This window comes from Pteronotus mesoamericanus, unplaced genomic scaffold, assembly GCF_021234165.1.
Source record: "Pteronotus mesoamericanus isolate MK-2021 breed Mesoamerican mustached bat unplaced genomic scaffold, CSHL_Meso_final contig_1173, whole genome shotgun sequence".
NCBI classification, from domain to species: Eukaryota; Metazoa; Chordata; class Mammalia; order Chiroptera; family Mormoopidae; genus Pteronotus; species Pteronotus mesoamericanus.
The window spans coordinates 517,814-541,134 of NW_026555032.1; the positions used below are offsets into that span (position 1 = coordinate 517,814).

Here is a 23,321-nt window from a genome sequence, read left to right on the forward strand (position 1 = left end):
TCTCTCTCCTGCCGGCTGCCTCAGCTCTAGCACATATATTCACAAAGCTGCTCGTGACCTCAGCTTGTGGGCATGGCCTGGCATTCCCCCCACCAGCCTGCAGGCCCTCCTACTCCTGCAGCTCTGTTTCCTGCTCCCTACTTCTCTGGTTTCTCAGGTTCCCAGTTGTAGATTTCCAAACAACCACTCTGGTTCATGTAGCTCACCCGTGCAAGCTGGGCCACACACATCGTAGGTCACTGGTCATCCTGCAGGTGGGCTGTCCTCACTGTACACCAATCAGACCTGTTGCTACTTGGAGGGCTTACACGGGTCAGAGTACGGCTACCACTGTAACCTCTCTTTCTGGTTTCTTTTCCTGTCCCTTGCTTATAGAGATGTTGGGCTGTGTTTCATAAACTTCATGTATCCTTTGTTCTTTTTCATCCTTTACAGATATCATTAATGGAGCTCAAGAAAAATGTGTATTGCCTCCTATGGATGGCTACCCCCACTGTGAGGGGAAAATCAAGGTAAGGCTGAAGCAATGAGTGCTCATTTCCATCATCCTCATTCTGCACTAACGTGCCCTTCCTTAAAGGGTGAGCGAGCCCTTTAAGGAAGTCCTTTAAGGGCTGTTTCAATCCTTGCTGTTTGGGGCTGTGGCCATGACAACCCTTCCCTGCTGCTGCCAAGTCTGTGAGGTTAGTCGACAGTGGCTCTGACTGGTCAGACTGAAAGAGCCTGGACCATTTCAGGCGCCTGCTGTGTCTTTGAGGCTGCCTTTCCCTTGCTTTCCCAGCCTCCAGCAGGTGATCTTTCAAGGGCCAGTGACAAGGGGCTGCCATTATTTAGTATCCAGCTTCTCTCTCTCAGTCCCTAGGCCCAACTCTGAGGTTTCCAGATTGTCACTTAAATGTCACATTTGCATTGGCAGTTGAAAACCCAGAGACACTTGGCCACTTTTCCAGTCTTAACATTTTTTTTTAAAATCTTATTTATGTGGCCTGTTGTTGGGGAGACCCCCTCCCCTGCTCATTTGTCCCAGAGAAAAGTTTCGTTTCGGGAGTACAGTTGGGATGGTGAGACCGAACCCCGCGTACATTTCCGTGGCTTCTGTTTGGGACCCCTGCACTCCCCCATGTCCTCTCTTCCTGGCACTGTACTGCTGCTGGTGAAAGCAGCTTTATGGGGAGTGGTTTTGATGCAAGGGTCCCATTAGGCACTTGCTCATGGTAAAACTCTCCTAAGCTATTGCCTCTCTTAGGCTCCGCTGGCTGATGTGTCCCACAACCTCCCTACTCTGAGCACATCTGCCCAGGCCCAGCTCAAGTCAGTGTGTGTCTGTGGATCACGCAGGAGCTGAGTCTGTCATCCTGACCACAGCTAAGTGACTGAGCTCAGGACTGCGCTTGAGCCGTGCGCATGTCCGCTCCCTCTCTATCAGCAGATGGGCAGGGTCACCGACAACGGGCTGTTCAGAGATGTTCTTACCTGGCTCTTGTTGTTTCAGTGGATGAAAGATATGTGGCGCTCGGATCCCTGCTACGCAGAATACGGAGTGGATGGGTCCACCTGCTCTTTTTTTATTTACCTCAGTGAGGTGAGTAACTTCAGAGGGGTAGATGTGTAGGGTTAGTAAGTTTTGCAGTCAAGCCTAGAATTCAAAGAGCTTAAAAACATGTATTGTTTTTACATGGTAGACCTGTGATTTCTTTCTTTATTACTCTCCTCTGCCCCCAAGTAGGATGACTTTTTCTTTAGTATGAAAGAAAAACAAGCATAGCTGTTTTTTTCCCTAATTAAAAAAAATACAATAAAGTACATACGGCATTCTAAACCACTGAATGCACATCAAATAAATTCACTTTGCTGCACACCCATCACCTCCCTCCATCCATCCCCAGAACGCTCCGTCTTACCGAGGGGAAACTGCCCATTAAACAAGGACATCCTGCTCCTTCTTCTTCCAGCCCCCGGCAACCACCGTTCTCCTTTCGCTCTTGATGACTTTGACTACTCCAAGTACTCATATAAGTGAAATTGTACAGTATTTGTCCTTAAGGGATCAGCTTATTGCACTTAGCATAATGTTCTCAAGGTTTATCCATGTTGTAGCTATGTCGGAATTTCCTTTTTAAGGTTGAACAGTATTTTGTTGTATTTTATACCACATTTTACTTATCGATTTATCTGTTAATGGACACTGGATTGCTTCTGCATTTTAGCTATTGTGAATAATGCTGCTGTGAACATGGGTGTTCACGTTGCTCTTTGAGACCCTGCTTTCAGTTCTGTTGAATATAGATCTAGAAGTGGAATGGCTAGATTATATGGTAATTATATATATTTTTTTTTTTTTTGAGGAACCTCCAAACTTCTCTAAAGTGGTTGCACTGTTTTACATTCCCACCAACAGTACACAAGGGTTCCAGTTTCTCCACATCCTTGTCAATGCTTGTTATTTTCTGGAGTTTTTTGATTGTTGTTTGATACTAGCCGTGTTAATGCGGATGAGATGGTATCTCATTGTGGTTGTGGTTTGCATTTCCTTAATAATTAGTGATGGTTGAGCATCTTTTCATGTGCTTATTGGCTGAGTTAGCTATTTACTTCACCTGAGGATATGTTTGTTGATTTTGAGGGAGGGAGAGAGAGAGAGAGAGAGAGAGAGAGAGAGAGAGAGAGAGATCAGTGCGCGAGACAAATATCTACCAGTTGCCTCAGATCAGTTGCCTCCCATACGCACCGTGACTGTGGATTGAACCTGCAGCCTTATGGCGTATGGGGGTGATGCTCCAACCAGCAGAACCACCTGGCCAGGACACCATTTTTGTTCTTTTTATCTGAGTTTTATTTTTTGTACCCTTAAATTTAAATAGGAGCTTTTGAGTGGTTGGTTGGTTGTTTTTTTGTTTCTTTTTGTTGCTGTTGTTTTGTGTTTTTGTTAAGGAGCTGCAGAGCATTTTACAGACCACAAGCTTTAATGATCTCATGTCATCTTTAGGAAAATTGAGCAGGTGGAATAGATTTGAGACTTTATCCCAGGCAAGGTACAGAGGAAGAACTGAGTAGAAAATCAAAACTTGCTGGCTTCCCCATTCTCCTTCATGAAAATGGGTGCTGGCTAATTTCAGAGGATGTGCACTTGGCAGGCTCTTGGCTGCCATTTATTTTTTCTTCTCTCCCTCAGTTTTGTGTGCAGTTGCCCTTTGACCAATAATGAATAACATCTCCTTGGAGCTGCCATGCAGGAGGAGAATGCCTCCATTATGAGGCTGACTGAAATGCTTTTTCCATAGGTTTTTTTGTGGGACTCAAAGGCTTCTTCCCTGTGTCATAAAGGTGACAGGGACAGCTTTAGACATGTGGCCCTGGGTTCTGTGGGTTTGTCACTTTCCTACACCTTTATTTCTCTTGCCTCTGTAAGACCAAGTCAGACTTTTTTTGGACAGGTGCCCCATAGCCTCCCCAGGGGATCATGGGAACCCTCTGAGCTAATGATAGTTAAAATGCCTCTTGGAAATTAAAAGCACAGAGGATTGGGTGTGTGATGCTCCTCATTAACAGGCTGCTGGCAGATTGATTCAGTGGTTGCCTGTGGCCTATCTTCCCACTTCCTCCTCCAGAGGAGGAAGGCCTGGGGCCACGGGCGAGCCCTCTCTCCACTGAGCAGTCATTAGAAGCACCTTGCCTACCCTGAGGAAAAGGCTCTTCGTTCACTTTAATTTTCAAAAGTTTTCTTCCCCATCCCTTGGGTAGAATTTAGTCATAGTCCAACTGTGCTCCCTGATTGACAAGCTGAGCTAATCTCACACCTTCCTGAGAGCTGGCATGCTGGGGCGGGTGCCAAGGTAAAGGTGGAGGCTGTACGTTCCCACTCCAGCCCGTCTCCACGTGGGGAGGCCTGGGAGAATTGTCCAGATAGCAAGAGGCTGTGATTATTTGTGATTTTGTTCCCTTCCTCTGAAACAGCCACCTGACTCCCACTCATGTGAAGGGAGGCTGTAGCTAAGATGACAGAAAAGTGAGATTCTGGGGAAGATAAATTGAGAGGATGTGGGACAGACTGGGCTGCATAAAGACATGGTGGATCATATATACTTAATATAGGAGCCTGGGTGTTTCCTTTCAGAACCTTTAACTGTTTTTTCTTTTCCTCTTTTCCTGACGTGCGGAATGTTTCTTCATTAGTCTATCCCAATCCCTATTTATGCAGATGGTTGGGATTTTCTTTTTGTTCGGTTGAAGTCAGTTCGGTGAGCACTTATTGCACAGCTATTATATTCATTGATTGTCAACAATTACGGAGAACTCATTTTCTTGGCACCATGCTATGCATTCATTATCTTAGGAGAATAATAGAAGAGGAAGAGTAGATGCAGGCAATTGAACCAGGAGAGTGGAGATAATTCCCCTGGGGAGACAACTAGAAACTTTTTTAGTGTTAATTTGAAAACAACTTTGAAACTCTGGCCTTCTAAAAAACTTCCACATTATTATAGCATCTTAATAGGCACCCTAAAAGATTTAGAGGAGAATTTCACCAATACAGCCATTTCGATAGGAAGTATTGACTTAGGGAGCCTCATACCTGACTTCAGCTTGTGCTCCTGATGCTTTCTAAACCCTGTGCTTTTGGAAAAGTTACTTACCCTCTATGTGTCTCACATTCTTCCTTTGTAAAATAACAGTTTTAATTTTGTGTGTTTATTTTAAAAGGATCCTACTGTGAGGATACCTGACTGTATATGGCAACATGCTTAGAGTGGATCCTGGCAAATAGGTGACACTCAACAAACCTAACTGATACTTCTATTTTTTATTTTTTAGATTGTATTTATTTTTAAAGAGAGGGACAAATAAAAGGAGAGAAACATTGATCGGTTGCCTCTCACAAACCGCCTACCTGGGACCGGGTCCAAACCCAGGCATGTGCCCTGACCCAGAATCGAACCCATGACCTTTTGGTTTGCAAGAGGTCACCCAGTCCACTGAGCCACACCAGTCAGGCCACTTCTTTGTTTTATTATGTTGTTATTTTTTGAGGACAGTTGTAGAGTGTCACTTGCCTAGGACATTTTATGTGGAACCTTGAGTTTATTTTAGAATTAGAATCAGTTTATGGTTCTTATTCAGCAGGCTAATTTAATTTTAGATCCCCTTGACTCCTGGTAATGTAGAAATTCAGCTGTTTCCCTTGGCTTCTTTTCTCTGGATAGGACACTTCTGTTTGATTCAAATTGTGAGCTGGATACGTGAAACAGCCATGCACCCCTGCCTTTGTTAATATGAAATGATTAGAGATGTTTTCGTAAGCCAATTTCATTCTAGCATTTTTAAAATCCTCGGCAACATCTATGGCTTTGTGGTGCTGTTTTTTGTTGTCTTTTTTTTTTTTCCCCTCTTGATTTCTTGAAACTTTCCTGTTTCGTTCACCTTGTATCAGATGCCAGGTTTCTCTTGCAATTGTGAAAATGATTGAGAGAGACATCTTCATTTGACAAGTTTACTCAGTCAACAGGTGTACCAGTGACTTTTATTCTTTTCTTAATCCTTATTGAAAAAAAAAAAAGTTCTTATTTCCATCTGTGTTTAACTTTAGGACTTGGACAGATATAAAAAAGGGCATGAATTAAAATTTAGTCTCCGGTTGAATTGGGGCATTTAGATTCAGAGCAGTCTTAGGAGATGGCACTCATTCATTTTTCTTTCCCCTGGGGTCTCAGCGTGCCAGCTTTCACTGAATTATGGGGTTATAAACTTCCACTCTTACCCTCACCAATATGTAGACTACAAATCATTTCTGGTAAATTCCAGAAAGGACAGCCGTTTCCCCTTACATTAGCCCCACAGGTGCTTGTTATGTAATGCTTATTAGAGACTGGATTTGGTAATAAAAGTCCAGTCTTGTCCTTCTTAGATGGCAGACGGTACGAGATGAATGAGATATTATTCAGCTCCACTGTAGGCCAGGCACTTCAAATATACAATGTCATTTACACTTCTCCCCAACTCTGAGTAAGAGAAGGTCAGTCAGAGTGGCTCTGAGGGGTTCTGTTGATGAGCACTTCTGCGCTTCTCATTGCCGCTGCTCCTCCATGTCAAAGGAGAACTGAACTCAGCCCAGCTCGGTGGTTTGTTGCCATTGACTTTGCGTTCAGTTTTATATTCACATTCACCTGTGTTTGAAATTTTGCTCTCATTTTGCTAGTTTCCGTGAATTGATCTTCATTGCTAGTTTTCAAACACTCACAGCTTTGATATCCTATCCCCCACCCCCAAAAGCAACAGCACCAGTTCTCCTGAGAATACAGCTCATGAAAACTAGGTGCTGAGTCATCATTCTAAGCGGTGGGAATGAATGAATTAGGCCCCCTTGCATTTCCAGGTCATCGGGCAGTTCATTTTCTGTGTCTGTCTTTGTGAGCCATGTAACTACTCCTGTTGTGGAGACAAGGCCTGGGCAGTAATTACTCTGCCATTGTTTCAGGTATATTAACGTAGCCCTCTCCAGATCCTTCCACTGCTTTCAGCTTTTATGAATTGGGAATGATTTCTTTTTACCCCTATTGATACTAGACTGATAGATGATGCTGATATATTTGACACCCAGACATATTTTTCTGTTTACACAATTATTCTAGCAACTGGCAACCATCATACTTTTCCAGACTTCTTAAATTGTTTGTGCTGGGTTTTTTTAAAAGCACTTCTGTTGCCATTGCAAGTATAGCTGCTCTGGCATAATCAAATTGCCCAGTGATTGATTGCCAGATCTTAGGATGTGTACAGGCTATTGCTTCAAATGCCAATTTGGCCTGGATGAGCGAGTATGTGTGCATATGTGTGTGGCTCCTACATAAAGGAAAAAAAAAGAAACAATTTCTTACCTTACTTGTCAGTCTGTTTCTTATATGTCATGAACAACAGGTATAAAGGTCTTTGCCTCTTTCTGTTCTCCCTTGGCAATATGTAAAACTAATATTGGCTGAGCATGCTATTAACCTTGAGTTTAAATTCAGTGTACTTAATCTCTTGATTAATGCCAAGATTAATGCCCAACAGCAAAGGTTGAAAGCTTAAATGTTTGTGAATGCGAGCATGAAATGAAATCCTAATAACCGGCACAATGATTTGGATTTATGGGCTGTGTTGGCTGCTAAAGATAACTTGGAAATTGTGTTGCACAGACTAATTTGTCAAAGTGGGCAGTGATAAAGAACTGACTATTTAGGTTGCAGGAGAAACCTAAATGAAAAAAACATAACTAACATTTTGGGACAAGTCAAGAGTATTTGAAAAATGTCACTAGACTGTTGCCTGAGAACACTTAACACATACCTTTTAAATGTTTAGCTCATTGCAGTAGCAAATTCCCTTTCCGAGAGATAACATTTCTTGGCAGTAAGGAGTGGGGAGAGATTTATGATCATGTTCTTTTCCCTGTTTGAGTTCTGCCTTTATTTGTATCTTACTCATCTCTGTTTTTGTTGCTCCTATTACGTGAATTCTGAGACTTACTAAAAAAGAAACCCGAGTTTACAGATCAGCCTAACTGATCTCTCAGTTCTCTCCCTGCAACCTCTCTCTTCTCCCAAGTTTACCTTCTTAGTGACACCCATGTTTGCCTGTAAGTTTCATATACTACAACATTTATATGGAGACTTTTTGCGCTGGTCTCCACCTTACAAGATTAGAAAAGAGAGGACTTCCCAAAGTCCAAACCAACACCTCTTTGCTCCTTGGAGTGCAGCTGGCAGACAGAGGCTTGAATGCATTCATCTCCAATTTGTTTTTCTTTAACAAACTTTAAAATACTGTCTCTTGTAGCTTCAATTGCATGCCAATAAAATAGTTGTATAATTTTTTATGTTTTAAATTTAATATGGGAACTGTAATATGGAAAATTTCAAACTTATGTGAAAGAGAAGTATGTAAGGAGCCCCTTTGTGCACGACTCAAATTCAACAATTGTCATTTCATGGCTAATCTCATTTCATTAATAACATCCACCCTCCATTATTTGGAAGCTAATTCCAAATGTCATATCATGTGTGAATGTTTTAATATGTGGCTTAAAAAAGACTCCTCTAGAATATATAACTACTCCCATTATAACTAATACCATTTTATATAAAAATTAGCATGATCCATTAATAGCATAAAATATCAGATTGGTATTCACATTTTTTAGGCTGTCTTATAAAGTTTATTTGAACTAGGTTTCAAGGAAGGACCATAAATTACAATTGTTGGTATCTCTAAAGTCTCTTTTTAATTTAGGTTCCCTTCCAATTCCCCCTACCCATCTTGTGATTTTTTTGTTCAAGAAACTTCTGTATTTGCCTTAGAGAATTTGTTCTACTCTGCATTTATTACATCTCCATGTTGTAGAACCTGGTTCCTCGCCCCTTATATTTCCTCTAAATTGACGGTTAGGTCTGGGGCTTGATCAGAGTCAGGCTTAATATTTTTTTGCAACTGCTTCATGGATGATATATACTTGGCACATGAATGCCTGCTTATCTCTCTTTTCGTGAGTTAGCTGCTGTTGGTGATCAGCGTGTGGGTTCTTTAATTCATTAGGAGTTCCTTCTCAATCTATCAGGGATACTTCAGTGAAGAGAAAATACTCCTCTTCTGGTATTTGGTTACTCTAAGGGACAGTTCCTGTGGAATATCTTTATACATGTCTCTCTTGTTTGCCTAGCATCTTCCACCGTGAAGTGTATTTTGTTTGTTTACTTGTATGCTTATAGGATTTTATCACTATGGAGTCATTGATTGAAACATGTTTGATATGTTCAATCTATTCCAGTTATTTTCTTACTGGGTCTCAAATTGCCTCTTCTTTGTCCAGAGCGAGTTAATTTGTATTGTATTCTGAGTCCTTTTGACATGACTTTGGTAGTTTGTAATAATTTTTGTTTGTTTATTCTTTTTTTGCTACTTGGTATGACAAGCTCTTCCAAATTCATGTTACACAATTTCTGCCCAAATCTGGAAAAAAACCATTCTCTCAGGACCCCTTGGTGGGAAGTAACACTTAGAACCACTGTCTACATGCCAGGGACCTGTATTGCTATTGGGTTTTTCTGGGCTATAACAACGAACAGAAAGATAAACATTCCTCATTAAGGTTGGTATGTTAGTAGGGGAAGACAGACAAATTAAAAAGTAAAATATATATTTTTAGATGGTAGTAAGTGCCACAGAGAAAAATAAAACAGGAGAGAAGGGTGAAGAAATGCTCATGAGGACTGATAGTGTCCATTTTAGCTAGAGCCACCAGGAAACATGCCACTGAGAAGGTGAGAGGATGGTGTTTGAACACCAGGAGGTGAGAGAGCAAAAGGGGTAGCTGTCTGGCAGAGCAGTTTATGTAGCAGGCGGTGGGAGCAATGAACGCAGGGGTCCTGCGATGGCCATCAATAGCCAACATTAAGAACAAGCACATGGAAAAGAATCTCCAGAGAGATGTCTGTTTTGTTCACAGGTATAATGGTTCCTGGCATACATATTTATTGAATGAATGGTTTCTATTTAAAACATTCTATAAGTAGGCGATAGCTTTTTATTCGTTCTGAGTAGTAACCTTTTCCAGCTATCACTTTTCTAATTTTGAAAAAACGTATTGTAAACTTTGTAACATTAAAATCTGCTAAAATATTAATTTTGAGACATGAAGCAGGGGCATTTTGAGCACTTATTAACAATTTTAATGTAATGTTCTTTAATAGTATATTTATAAGGGAGTACAAGGGCTCACATTAGACTATTAGAATAGAATAAGCCAATTTATATTAGAAGGCACAGCTTTCTTGCCCATCTTTTATTCTCATTGTCACTCTGCATTATTTGCCTGGATTTATGAGTCAGGCAAAATTGCACATTAACACAAAAGAGGAACTATATCCCTGGTCTGTACAATGTAACTACCTCTGTAAATTGGGTGATATTGACTATTTTGATTGTGTCCTCAGTGTGGACACAGGTTCATTGGGGCCAGTCTTGCCTCTGTGCAGCAGGAGCTATACATAGGGAGAGTTGGTACAGGAAGCATTTCTGTGCATTATCAATGTGGTTGACTATGGAGGAATTCATTTGCTGCCTCTCCTGGGTAATGGAAAATGGGCAGTTCTCCTACAGGCATTTGGGATGGATTTTAAAAACTAACAACCTCTCATTAAAGCCATGTTGGTTTTGTGGCATGTTAAAAACTTACTGCAGCTTTTCTTAAGCTCTGCTCCTTCCCTATCATCTTGAGCAGAGCTATCATGGATCTCTCCAGCCCTTCGCTCTGTTTTGCACATGGTAGGTTCGTACCTTCTGTTCGTAATATTCCTGCCTCTGGTCAGGGGAGCAGCATGGTATGATGGAGAACACATGATCTGATTGCCTGTCTGGGTCCACCTCCTTCCTGTGTGGGGTCTAGAGCGTTCCCCTCAGTTCTCAATTGGTTTCCCCTCACTGAGGTCAGGCTCAAGCTCGCCTTGTCTGCCTCAGTGTGTTGATGAAATGTTCTAACAAAATGATGAAAATGGATAAGTGCCGTATAAATGGAAACGAGAATCATCATCACGAATATCTTTAGTGCTCAAGTCATGTTTTTGTTTTATTTATTAACTCCTCAGCACATAATGATTGAGTCCCTGTCATGTCCCAGGCACTACTCTCAGGGCTGAGGATAAAGCACTGAACAGGCAAATCAAACCTTCTGCCCTCAAGAAGCTTATATTCGGATGGGGCAGCAGTAAACCGATACATGAAGTAATTTTCACACGTGGTGAGCGCCCCCAGGAAAAATAGAGTAAGGGTTTAGCGTGGTCAGGTGAATAGGCCAGGGAAGGCTTTTCTGAAGAAAAGTTGGAGCACAGTGTGTAAAGAAAAGGAGTGATGCATGGAACTCTCTGGAAGGAATAGAAAATGCAGACGCCCTGAGTTATAGGGTTACTAGGTAATATGGAGGATACCCAGTGATACTTAATTTTCAGGTAAACAATGGTTTTTGTAAAGATTTTATTTATTTAATTTTAGAGAGAGGGGAGGGGAGGGAGAAAGAGAGAAACACCAGTGTGTAAGAGGTGCATCAATCGTTTGCCTCAATCAGTTGCCTCTCACATGCCCCCTACTGGGGGCACACAACCCAGGCATGCACCCTAACTAGGAATCGAACCGGCAATGCTTTGGTTTACAGGCTGGCACACAGTCCACTGAACCACTCCAGCCAGGGCAAACAATGGCTTTTTAAAACTGTAAGTGTGTGACATAGTTATAATTAAAAAACAAAAACACACAAAAAAATAAAAAACGTGTTGTTTATATGATATTCTAATTTAACTGAGCATTGTGGGGTTTTTTGTTTGTTTGTTTGTTTTTTTCCTTTCTCTTTTTCATACGTAACATGTCTACCCAAACCTGGCAGTCCCTCTGAGGTAGAAATGTTCTGTTTGATGTGCAGGGACGTTTTTGTAGGGATGGCAGTGCAAAGGGTGAGGTCATATTCTGTAGGATCTTGCTATGATTTCTGGGTTTTATTCTGGGTGCAAGGAAAAGCCACAGAAGGGTTTGAGTTAGAGTAGTATGTGATCCAGTTCAGGCCTTAAAGCAGTCTCTTGCTGCACAGACAGACATCAGGTGAGAGTTGTAAGCAGGGAGCTGTTATTACAGCATATAGTGCACTGAGCAGTGGTAGCATAGTAAACCCATTTTGAAGGATTTTATATAGAAGATTTAGGCACTGACACTCTAATATTGAAGACTGGACTGTGCTTATGGGGCTGTAGGAGCCAAATGCCAGGTTTCTATGGGTGTCGCATGGCAGTACCGTGGGGCAGCCAGAGGGTTTCAGTGCTCAGCTGTGGGTCCTCCCGGTGCCTGCAGTTTCCTCTGGCGTGATTAGCAGCCTTTTGCAGAGGGTTATTGGAAGACCAAATAAAATAATGTGTGCAAAGTGCTTAGCCTAGTGCTTGGCTCTGTAGGTTGTATATTGTATCTTTTGTTCTTCAATTTCTCCACCCATCCCAATACATAATCCCTTTCTAACAAGCAGTTTGGCCAAACAGTTGCCTGGCACACAGGACTGGTCTGGAGAGCTGAACCATTTACATATGTATGTTATCTTTTACCATTTCATTGTCTTTTTGAAACTTTAGAAAGGGAGGTGGGCCAGGGGTAGAGTGGGATTGAAAAGTCTTTTTTTTTTTAAACATATACTTTAATGAGTAACTTCATTTGATATGTCATCAGTATAACAAATTTGTGTATATTTGTGTGTATTTGCATATGTCTGTATCATCAGTTTATCAAATGAATAGATGTATAGTCAGCTGTACCCTTTTGATATATAACCAACTAGCCTGATAAGATGACATATTGTAAAGTTTATCTTTTTCAGATCTTATAGAATTATACAATTATTAAGAGATCACCTGAGCCAATTCCTTCATTTTGTAGATGAGAAAACTTGAAAGCCAAATAGTTGAAGGTTATATTCCTAGTTGTTTGTAGAGTAGGGCATAGCATCCATTTGGCTGAGTCCAGTCCTCTTTTCCACTCTCTGTCCTTTGCTAAGCTTGGCCTTTAAGGTGGCTCTGACATGTGCTGGTCAGGGGAGCAACAGATCTTAGTTGTCACCCAGCCCTCCTTCCCACTATTGAGCTTACCTCCCAAGTTCCCAACCCCGGGAAGCCTTGATTTCCTCACATGTAATCTCACAGTGGTACCTGTGTCATGGAGCACCTTGGGGTTAACTGATATAATGCTGATATGCAAGCTTATTTGTTTTTTTCCAGAGAACCTGACATGCTGTGAATCTTCAGGAAATGACCGGATGCTTATTTACATAACTCCTTTAGAAATTATTAAATCTTCATTGTAAAAAAATCATAATATACAGATTAGTATAAAGAAGAAAATGAAAAGCACCTATAACATTATCATCTCAAACTTTTTCTTATACATTTTTCTCATTTAGTTTTGATTGCACGTTACTATCTGAAAAATACAGCATGTATTTCTATATCAGAGATCCATTAGAGTAAAACACTTAACGTTGATCACGGGAGAAGAAACCATAACAGAGACTGATCATTATTCTTTCAAAAGAACTGAATGTTACTACAAAGAATTATACCCAAGTACATGCGTATATATGTTAAATCTCCTCTAGTTTCTGCTGCCACTTCATTACATTTTTTTTCCTTAAGTATAATGAATTGTCTATCCTACAGACCTTGAAAGTGTGACCTACTTGAGCTCTGTTTAGGGACTTTGATTCACATTGCTCATGATTAAGCTGCAAACCCTTCTCAGATCAAAGAAGTTTAAATTACTGGGAGGAGGGATGTCAAAAATCAAATTGGTTAATTTTATATCTCCAAGTTCAAAAAAGTGATTTACAAGGCTCTCACAGTGAAATGTGCATAATTCTCCAAAGATCTAGCCTGGCTGGTCTTCTTCTGTTTTTGCTGCCTCTTCATTTTGTGGCCTGAGGCCAGTGTACTATAAAGATTAGTTCCCTTGGAAAAAGCTTTGCCTTCAAATCCAAGGTTATTAGAGTAATGGTTCGGCTACTCTATTGATTCCTGTGTGTGTTGCCGTAAACCCGCACGGTTTTCAAGTCTTGGACTAACTCGTGATGCGTGGACCCTTTTAAGGATGTGCAGTCCCTGTATTGGCAGAGGACTTCTGGGGACAGGGCTGCCAGCTCACAGCAGTCGGGCAGAGGCGGGGGTTGGGAGCAGGGGGAGGGTCCAGTGCCACAGCCAGGTGTGCCGGCACTGAGGGCAAATACACAATGCTGTCCCGGGGAGAGCACCAGCGTCACAGTTGGAAAAGTGTGGCCTAGGCAGTGGGTGAAGGCAGGCAGCGACCACAGGTTAACATAGGACATTGGGGTTCTGAGACCCAGGAGAGGAGAGGAGATGCTAAGAATGATTTGGAGTAGAAGAGTGTCCAGGTGAGAAAGGCAGTGGGCTCCTTCTGGGATCCAGCTTTTGGGTAGGATACGGTGCTGAGGGGTTAAATTTGTTAAAGGAGCCTAACTAGATCAGAGAGAAAACAGGGATAAGGAGGCTGAGTTATTAGCTTCAAACAAGACTACCCCTGAGTGTTATTAATGACTCTTATTTAGGAAAATGTTGCTCATTTCACGTGGAATTACTACCAATGCTGGCCTTCTTCCAAGCCTGGTAATCCCCTGGGGTTTCCAAAAGAAATGCCCCTCCCCATGGAAAAATTGGTTTATATACAATTTAATTATCTTCTTAACCAGTTATCCTATCACTGTACAAAAACAACAACCTTAAAAACTCTCCTTCCTCATTCTGTGTCAAGATGCTCATAGTTGGTTTTTTGTCCATTACGAGTGAATGTGTGACAGTAAGATTTCTTGCTAAAAGCTAAAATAGACTGACTCCATTTTCCATGCTTTCGGGAATGCCCTTGAAGTCTTACAAAGCATTATCCAGTCATTTAGAGTAACAAGAACTGAGATAAATGATCAGTTTCACAGAGGAATTAAAGCCGTGAGTATTCTGTAGGGAAGTCATATTTTAGAAGGTCACCTTGGACTGTATTTTCATCAGAGTGAGTTTGGGGATTCTTCTTAGAATGGAAGAGTGAGGAGGAAATGTCCTTTCCTTTACCAGTATCTGATCTCACTAATGTCTCCCCTTTGGCTTAATTTTCTTCATCCATAGTCTTGGTTCATCTTTCCCTATCATGCTATTCGTGAGGAAATTTTTCATCCTGACGTTGCTGTGAGGTGTGAGGTTGACTGCAAGTGCACCCTGCCTGCTCATCCTTATCCTTTTGGTGTGGGCTTGAGGGTCTCTCAGTCAGGTCTGCAATCCATTCAAAGCCTTCATGTTATAAATATGCTTTATAGCACTGTTTTCTTGAGTCCGTTTACAAAAATTTAACTCGTACTAAATAGTTCAGTTTGGCCTAGCAGGACAAGGTACAGAGGTGTGCAGCGCTACTGGGACTAGCTGCACTTTCTCCTCTTACTTGCTTCTTTTCTGCTGGTTTTCCCTCAGTTTTCTCATTGTGAGGCTCCAGATATTGCCTTTCATGGTCATATTGCTGTGAGGTCTCAGTAATTAGGATGGGCATCCAAAGCAAGTTAGTATTTTCTTTTTGTATGAGTAAAAACCATTCCAGCTTTCCTCATGGGGAGTCCTTTTGAGCCTCTGAAGTCATTCGCAAATATGGTAAAGTCTAATTTTATTCCACTAGAAGAAAAAGAGAATATTGCACTTTTCCTTTCCAGGGACTCCACCCTCCCTTCAGCTTTGCTGCTCTCTGCCTAATCGTTGTCAGCTCATTTGTAGGCAGCTGACTGTATGCAATCCAGGCAGTTATTTTGGTCTTAGTAAAAATCACCTTGCTCTAAGCACAGTTTCTAGGTTGGTGAAACTACTGTTTCTTTGAAAACACCCTCAGCTGGAAGACGGACCATTTCGTTTGACCCTGCGTCACAGACCCAGGAGGCTGTGGTCTCACACACGTCCCTGCTTTCTTAGTGACCTTCCAAGACATCCCTTACCCTCTTGCTTTGTTCATTTCTATAGGTACCCCTGGCCTTAGAAAAAAATATTTTCAATGGCTATTTATTATCCATCTTTAATAATCTCGTTATATGTTAGTGAGTGGGTGATATGCTGTCTTAGAATTGTATGGCTAGTTTTGACAGTGAGGTTAGACATCAATATTACTTGAAGCATTTTTTAAATTTTTTTCTTTACTAGAAATTTTGAATTTGCCTAATATTCTCTGGTAACCTTTGTTGAAGTGACTCCTATAAAACCTGGCACTTTTCCCTTCTCTGTCTGCCTCCCCACAACTCACTAAACTCTTGTGCATTGACAGAACAATCCATCTTCCAGAACGGTTCTCACAGAATCACTGAGGCTTCGTTTTTTTTTTTTTTTTTCCTTTTTCCTTTCATCTCTATTTCCAGTAGTTTTTATCATCTTGGTTCTTAGTATGAAGTGAACAACTGGGAAATGAGGGAAAGCCTGGATCAATTAACCTTAAACCGTCAGTTGCATTCCTAATTCTGAGATAAATGACTGAGTTTTGTGACTCAGATGGCAGACATGCCACAGCAAGTAAGGAATCATTCCTGTCCTTCTGCCGAAGTCAGAGAGGCACCTTTTCCTTCTCATTCCCCTGAGGGAATGTTCAGGTCTTTTAACTTTCTGCTGTGAGACCCCCTCCTTCTCCTGGTGTAGAAATAGGAGGATTAAATGATTAAGGAATCAGTCACTGTAAAGTACTTTGAAGGACTTTATAAATATAAAATGTAATCATATGCTCCTTGGGACCTTTGCTGATTAATACTTCATCTGAGAGGGCACCTGTCTGGATCCCTAGCTAAAGTGTGGGGCTCTGACCAAAAATAATAACCCACTTGAATATAGTGCTCATGGTGTGTCAGGAACTGTGCTCAGTGCTTGGTATATACATTAATTCATTTACAGGTGAGTCAGTGTTCTTAGTGTGTCTGATTTCTATTTTTCAGGTTGAAAATTGGTGTCCTCATTTACCTTGGAGAGCAAAAAACCCCTATGAAGAAGCTGATCATAATTCATTAGTAAGTGATTTTGGAAACCTCTCATTAGTCTTGTGATTTGTGTCCGATGCCAGCTGATACACATAGAGGCTTCTAGAAATGCCAGTTGTAATCATAAATAATGGTTAACTGAAGAATTTCTATCCTCAGCCCTGTGGAAACCTCAGTGACCAAATCAGTCAACCAGTTAGCACATGTATTTATTGAGCAGTTCTCTGAGGGACCCTAAGTGACAGGCTACTGAAACAAGTAAGACTTTGTGCCAGATATAGAGGCACTCAGATCTGACGAGGGTGATGGTTGTAAATAGTGATCATCCCTGTGTAAGTGCTAGAATACAGACCTGTGGAAATTAATGAGGAAGTGGTGATCTCAGCCTGCAGGGATGGGCACATATTGCAAAGAGGTGACATTGGAGCTGAATCTGATGATGAGTGAGTTTATACTGGGTCAAGGAGGTAAAGGCATCAGATGTGAGGGGAAAGGGTGAATGTGTAAGAGCTTGGCATTTGCAGGGAGTAGAGTACTGTTCAGTGAGACAAGGCCATAGGATTTGGATGAATCGAGGTGAAGGTAAGATTAGAAAGGTAGCTAGGGGAACTAGGAAAAGTCTTATATGCCGTAATACAAGCTTAAGTCTTTTGCCTTTAGATTGGGGATCTATAAACGTTTTATGTAAAAGGCCAGATAGTAAATATTCTCATCTTTGTAGGCCATAAGTTCTCTCTTAACACTACTCACTTCTGACCTTGTAGCACAGAGGGCAGCCATACACAAGATGGAAATGCGTGGGCATGGCTGTGTTCCAATAAAAATTCATGTGCAAAAACAGGCAGCGAGGAGGATTTCACTCAAGACCTGTAGTTTAGATCATGGGAATCTGGGGAAATCGTTGAGTCAAGGAGGGACCTGATGAGATGAGTGTTTAGAATGAACTATGGTGACTACTAAAAAATTGGATTCAGTGTGTTTTAGATGTTACATGAAATCAATACTAGTGTTATTATTATTTCTGTCATTTTATTCACTGGTTGTATGCAGCTGCATTACAAATATGTTCTTCCTGGATTTTACATAGTTCTGGTCTGAATTTTAAATTTTATTCAGTTGTGATAGGAAAATGTTTTTTCTGGCTTTTGAATTCTTTAGAAAATAATGAACTTTTGTATATTTGGATTGGGAAAACCTGGAAGAGGAGCATATATTTCTCTACTTAACTCTGTGGACAGAATGAGGCTTTTTGGCAGCCTCTATACCAGGTAGGCTGTTAAGAACTGACTTCAGTTTTCCCAGGAGTCTGTTGCCCTGCAATAGATTGAAGTGGCCAAATAAATTGAGGTGCAAAGAATTTCAAGGTACATCAGGCAGGCTCATTATAAAAAATGCATTTTAACATAGCTCAGGGCTTTGCAGTGACTGTGCTTTCTCTCCCAATTTCTAATTTTTTAAATGATGTCCCTTTTGGCAAATCAGCAGTTGGGGACCTTTGCTTGAATTTGCAATTCTGGGACCTTAAAGTAGAGCTGTGCCGCAGAAAAGACTCACTTTTGAAGTCCTGTATTTAATTGAGTACCTCTTTCAAGTTTTCAAATGTCACCTCATGAAAACCATTATGCTTTCTGACTTTTCATCTTCTCATTTTTATTAAATTTCTGTTTCTAGGCGGAAATTCGTACGGATTTTAATATTCTCTACAGTATGATGAAAAAGCATGAAGAATTCCGGTGGATGAGACTGCGGATCCGGCGCATGGCTGATGCGTGGATCCAAGCAATCAAGTCCCTGGCAGAAAAGCAGAATCTTGAAAAGAGAAAGAGAAAGAAAGTAAGTTTGTAATTAATTCCATTCAGTTAGATGCTGGTTTTTTTTAAAAAAAAATTTGATCTTGCTTGGAAACAGGAGTAAGAGAAATGCCATGCCTCAATGACACTACTTCAGGGTGAACCTGCTCAGTCTCTTATACAGCCATTTTTGGATGTTCCTTTCCCCAGTTGCCGTCATCCTACTTAGCTAGGTGAATCCAGGCAAAATATCTACCTGAAGGATTTTCCTTTGAACCATCTGACCGTCTCTCTCAGTGGTGTCAGGAAACTTAATCCTCTTTTCTTTACTTCAATACAGTCTTTGAGACCTTCATATTACATCATTATGACAATTTCATATTTTTGAAGTTTGTCAGTTTGGGGGTTTGGGCAACTGGTGAGTTCCGTCACTGCTCTGGTTAGTTGGTGCTTCAGCTTACATTCTTGAGAGAGATACTATAAAGTAAACTTGAGCCAGTTTATTCAAGTTCATGAGGAAATGCCTGGAAGACCTCTCGAATACTCCTGAGCATGGGTAATTCTGTACCACATTAGTAAGAGACTAAGTGGTTGTGGCTTTAGATTAACTATTCTGATGATGATCAACTGAGCAAAGTAAAAAACATGTTCCTATATCTGAAAATAAATTTAAAATGTGTTTGATATTATTTCTAATTTGGCTAATTTGATATCCTTGAAAAAGAAAATACAGATATACTTCCAAATCCCAAGTCACAGTTTAATGAGTCAGTTCTGCTTAGATCCCTTGAGTTTATGAGACAGCAGGACCAAACATCCTGGCACTAAATAGTCCTCTACAGAAGAGTATGTGGTCAGAGATCCAGGTGGGTTGTAAAAAGAGGTAAAGAGCATAATCCTTTGCAGAAACCTCCAGGATATATTGTTAGGTGAAAAAAAATGTTAGGTGGAGAATAGTACACATTATTTTTATTTTTATTTTTATTTTATTTTATTTTTTAAATTCTTCAGATACATTTGTCTCCATTTTCCTGGCCCCACTTTCCCCTTCCCCACCCACCCCAACCCCCCACCCTCAAACCTTCCCCACTTTGGCTTTGTCCATGGGTCCGTTATACATGTTCCTTGATTTGACCCTTCCACTTCTTTAGCCCCCTGACCCCCCTACCTCCTTCCCTTTTGTTACGGTTGGTTTACTTTTGATTTGAATGTTGCTGATTATATTTTTCTTGTTTGTTTGCTTTGTTTATTAGGTTCCACTTATAGGTGAGATCATATGGTATTTGTCTTTCACCCCCTGGCTTATTCTGCTTAGCATAATGCTCTCCAGTTCCATCCATGCCGTGGTGAAGGGTAGTAGCTCTTTCTTTCTGCTGAGTAGTATTCCAATGTATAAATGTACCATGGTTTTTTGATCCACTCATTTATTGTTGGGCACTTAGGTTGCTTCCAGCACTTGGCTATTGTGAATTGTGCTGCTGTGAACATTGGGGTGCATAGGTTCTTTTGAATTGGTGTTTTGGGATTCTAAGGGTATAATCCCAGCATTGGAATTGCTGGGTCAAAAGGCAGTTCCATTTTTAGCTTTTTGAGGAAATTCCAAACTGTTTTCCACAGAGGCTGCACCAGTCTGCAATCCCACCAACAGTGTCCTAGGGTTCCCTTTTCTCCACAACCTCGCCAGCACCTATTGTTTGTTGATCTGTTTATGATGGCCATTCTGACAGGTGTGAAGTGGTACCTCATTGTGGTTTTAATTTGCATCTCTCTGTTGGCTTAGTGATGCTGAGCATTTTTTCATGCATCTGTGGGCCCTCTGTATGTCCTCCTTGGAGAAATGTCTGTTCAGTTCTTTTGCCCATTTTTTAATTGGATTGTTTGTCTTGCTGGAGTGGAGTCGTGTGAGTTCTTTACATATTTTGGAGATCAAACCCTTGTCCAAATTATCATTGGCAAATATATTTTCCCATAAGGTTGGTTCCATTTTACTGGTGTTTTCTTATTTTGCAGAAGCTTCTTATTTTGATGAAGTACCATTTGTTTATTCTTTCCTTTATGTCCCTTGCTGTAGGGGGACATATTGATGAAAATATTGCTGTGTAGAATATCTGAGAGTTTCCTGCCTGTGTTCTCCTCTAGGACTTTTATGGTGTCATGACTTATATTTAAGTCTTTTATCCATCTTGAGTTTATTTTTGTGTATGGTGTAAGTTGGTGGTTGAATTTCAATTTTTTGCTGGTAGCTGTCCAGCTCTCTCAACACCATTTGTTGAAGAGGCTATTTTTACTCCATTTTATACTTCTATTCCCTTTGTTGAATATTAATTGACCATAGAGACATGGGTTTATTTTTGGGCTCTCTATTCTCTTCCATTGATCTATGCGTCTGTCCTTATGCCAGTACCAGACTGTTTTGATTACAACAGCCTTGTAATGTAGTTTAATGTCAGGTATTGTGATCCTCCTACTTTGTTCTTCTTTCTCAAAATTGCTGTGGCTATTTGGGGTCATTTATGCTTCCATATAAATTTTTGAAATGTTTGTTCAATATCTGTGAAATACGTCACTGGTATTTTAATAGGGATTGTGTGGAATCTATAAATTGCTTTGGGTAATATGCACATTTTAATGATGTTAATTCTTCTAGTCCATGAACACAATATATCCTTCCACTTATTTTTATCTTCCTTAATTTCTTTCTTCAGTGTTGTGTAGTTTTCTGAGTACAGGCCTTTTATCTTCTTGGTTAGGTTTATCCCTGGGTACTTTATTTTTCTTGTTGCTATAGCAAATGGGATTTTTTTTCCTGATTTCTGACTCTGATATTTCCTTGTTGTTGTACAAAAATACCTTCAATTTCTGAATATTAACTTTGTATCCTGCTGTTTTGCCAAATTCACTTATTAGGTTGAGTAGTTTTTTGGTGGAGAGTACAGGATTTTCTATGGTACAGGGTACACTATCATGTCATCTGCAAACAATGACAGTTTTACTTCCTCCTGTCCAATTTGGATGCCTTTCATTTCTTTTTGTTGTCTGACCGCTGTCGCTAGGACTTCCAATACGATGTTGAAAAGAAGTGGTGAAAGAGGACATCCTTGTTTTGTTCCTGATCTTAGTGGGAAAGCGTTTAGTTTTTGCCCATTGAGATGATGTTGGCTGTAGGTTTTTCATATATGGCCTTTATTATGTTAAGGAATGCTCCCTTTACTCCCATTTTGCTAAGTGTTTTTATCATAAATGGGTATTGTACCTTATTAAATGCTTTTTCCGCATCTATCGATATGATCATGTCATTTTTGTCATTCTTTTGTTTATGCGGTGTATTACTTTTATTGATTTGTGAATATTGTACCATCCTTGCATCCCTGGGATGAATCTCACTTAATCATGATGGATGATCTTTTTAATGTATTGCTGGATGTGGTTTGCCAATATTTTGTTGAGGATTTTAGCATCTATGTACATCAGCAATATTGGCCTGCAGTTTTCTTACTTTGTTGTGTATTTATCTGTTTTTGGAATTAGGATGATGCTGGCCTTGTAAAGAGAGTTTAAGAGTCTTCCCTCTTCTTGGATTTTTTGGAATACTCTGAGAAGGACACGAGTTATCTCTTCCTTAAATGTGTAAAATTCTCTTATGAAACCATCCGGTCCAGGGTTTTTGTGTGCCGGGAGTTTTTTGATTACTGCTTCAGTTTCACTAGCTGTTATCAGTCTGTTCAGGCTTTCTGCTTCTTTTTCATTCAGTGTTGGAAGGTTATACTTTTGTAGAAATTTGTCTATTTCACCCAGGTTTTCAAATTTCTTGGCATATAGTTGTTTGTAGTAATTTCTTACAATCCTTTATATTTCTGTGGTATCAGTTGTAATTTCTCCTCTTTCTTTTCTGATATCATTTATCTGGGTCCTCTTCCTTTTTTTCTTGATGAGTCTGCTAAAAGGCTTGTCAATTTTGTTCATCTTTTCACAGAACCAGGTCCTGGATTTATTGATCCTTTGAATTGTTCTTTTAGTCTCTGTGTCATTCAGTTCTGCTCTGATCTTGATCATTTCCTTCCTTCTACTTGCTCTAGGCTTTGTCTGTTGTTTCTCCAGTTCTTATAGATGGAGGGCAAGGGTGTTTATTTGAAATGCTTCTGTCTTTTTTAGATAGGCCTGTATTGCTACGAACTTTCCTCAAAGGACTGCCTTTGCTGTGTTCCTTAGGTTTGGGACTGTTCTGTGTTCATTTTCATTTGTTTCCAGAAACTTTTTGATTTCTTCTTTTATCTTATTGTTGACCCATTCATTGTTTAATGGCATAGTATTCAGTCTCCATGAGTTTGAATGTTTTTGAGTTTTTTCCTTGAGATTGGTTTCTAGTTTCAAGCCCTTGTAGTCCAAGAAAACGCTTATGATTTCAATTTTCTTGAATTTGTTGAGGCTTGTTTTGTGTCCTGTCGTGTTGTCTGTCTTTGAAAATGTTTTATGTGCATTTTGCTTCTTTGGGATGAAAGGTTCTATATATATCAGTTATATCCATTTGATCTAATGCATCATTCAGTTCCACAATATCCTTGTTGATAGTTTGTTTGGAAGATCTATCCATTGTTGACAGTGGGGTGTTAAAATCCCCTACTATCAGTGTGTTGCTGTCTATATCTTTCTTGAAGTCCTCCAAGATTTTCCTTATATACTTGGGTGCTCCTTTGTTGGGCATGTATAGGTTTATAATGTTTATGTCTTCTTGATGGATTCTTCCTTTGAGTATTCTGAAGTGTCCTTCTGGGTCTCTTTTTGTGGCTTTTGTTTTGAAATCTATTTTGTCTGATATAAATATTGCTACTCCAGCTTTTTTTCCCTGTCCATTTCCTTCGAATATTTTTTTCCATCCTTTTACTTTTAGTCTGTGTCATCGGCCATTGATCTTTAAATACCATTTCCACTAAATGGTATATGAGGTCCTTAGAAAATTGGGTGATTTAAAGTCTGAGACA

General features: G+C 40.3%; 1 protein-coding gene across 2 annotated transcripts in view; it reads left to right on the top strand.

The window, feature by feature from the left end:
• Positions 1 to 23,321, top strand: part of MGAT5 (alpha-1,6-mannosylglycoprotein 6-beta-N-acetylglucosaminyltransferase) — a 335,177-nt gene that overhangs the window by 189,136 nt on the left and 122,720 nt on the right. For both annotated transcript variants that reach the window (XM_054581995.1, XM_054582003.1), the window contains exons 5-8: positions 436 to 512; positions 1,493 to 1,582; positions 16,511 to 16,582; positions 18,224 to 18,385. In XM_054581995.1, coding sequence (XP_054437970.1) covers positions 436 to 512; positions 1,493 to 1,582; positions 16,511 to 16,582; positions 18,224 to 18,385 — 401 coding nt within the window. The remainder of the gene's footprint in view (positions 1 to 435; positions 513 to 1,492; positions 1,583 to 16,510; positions 16,583 to 18,223; positions 18,386 to 23,321) is intronic.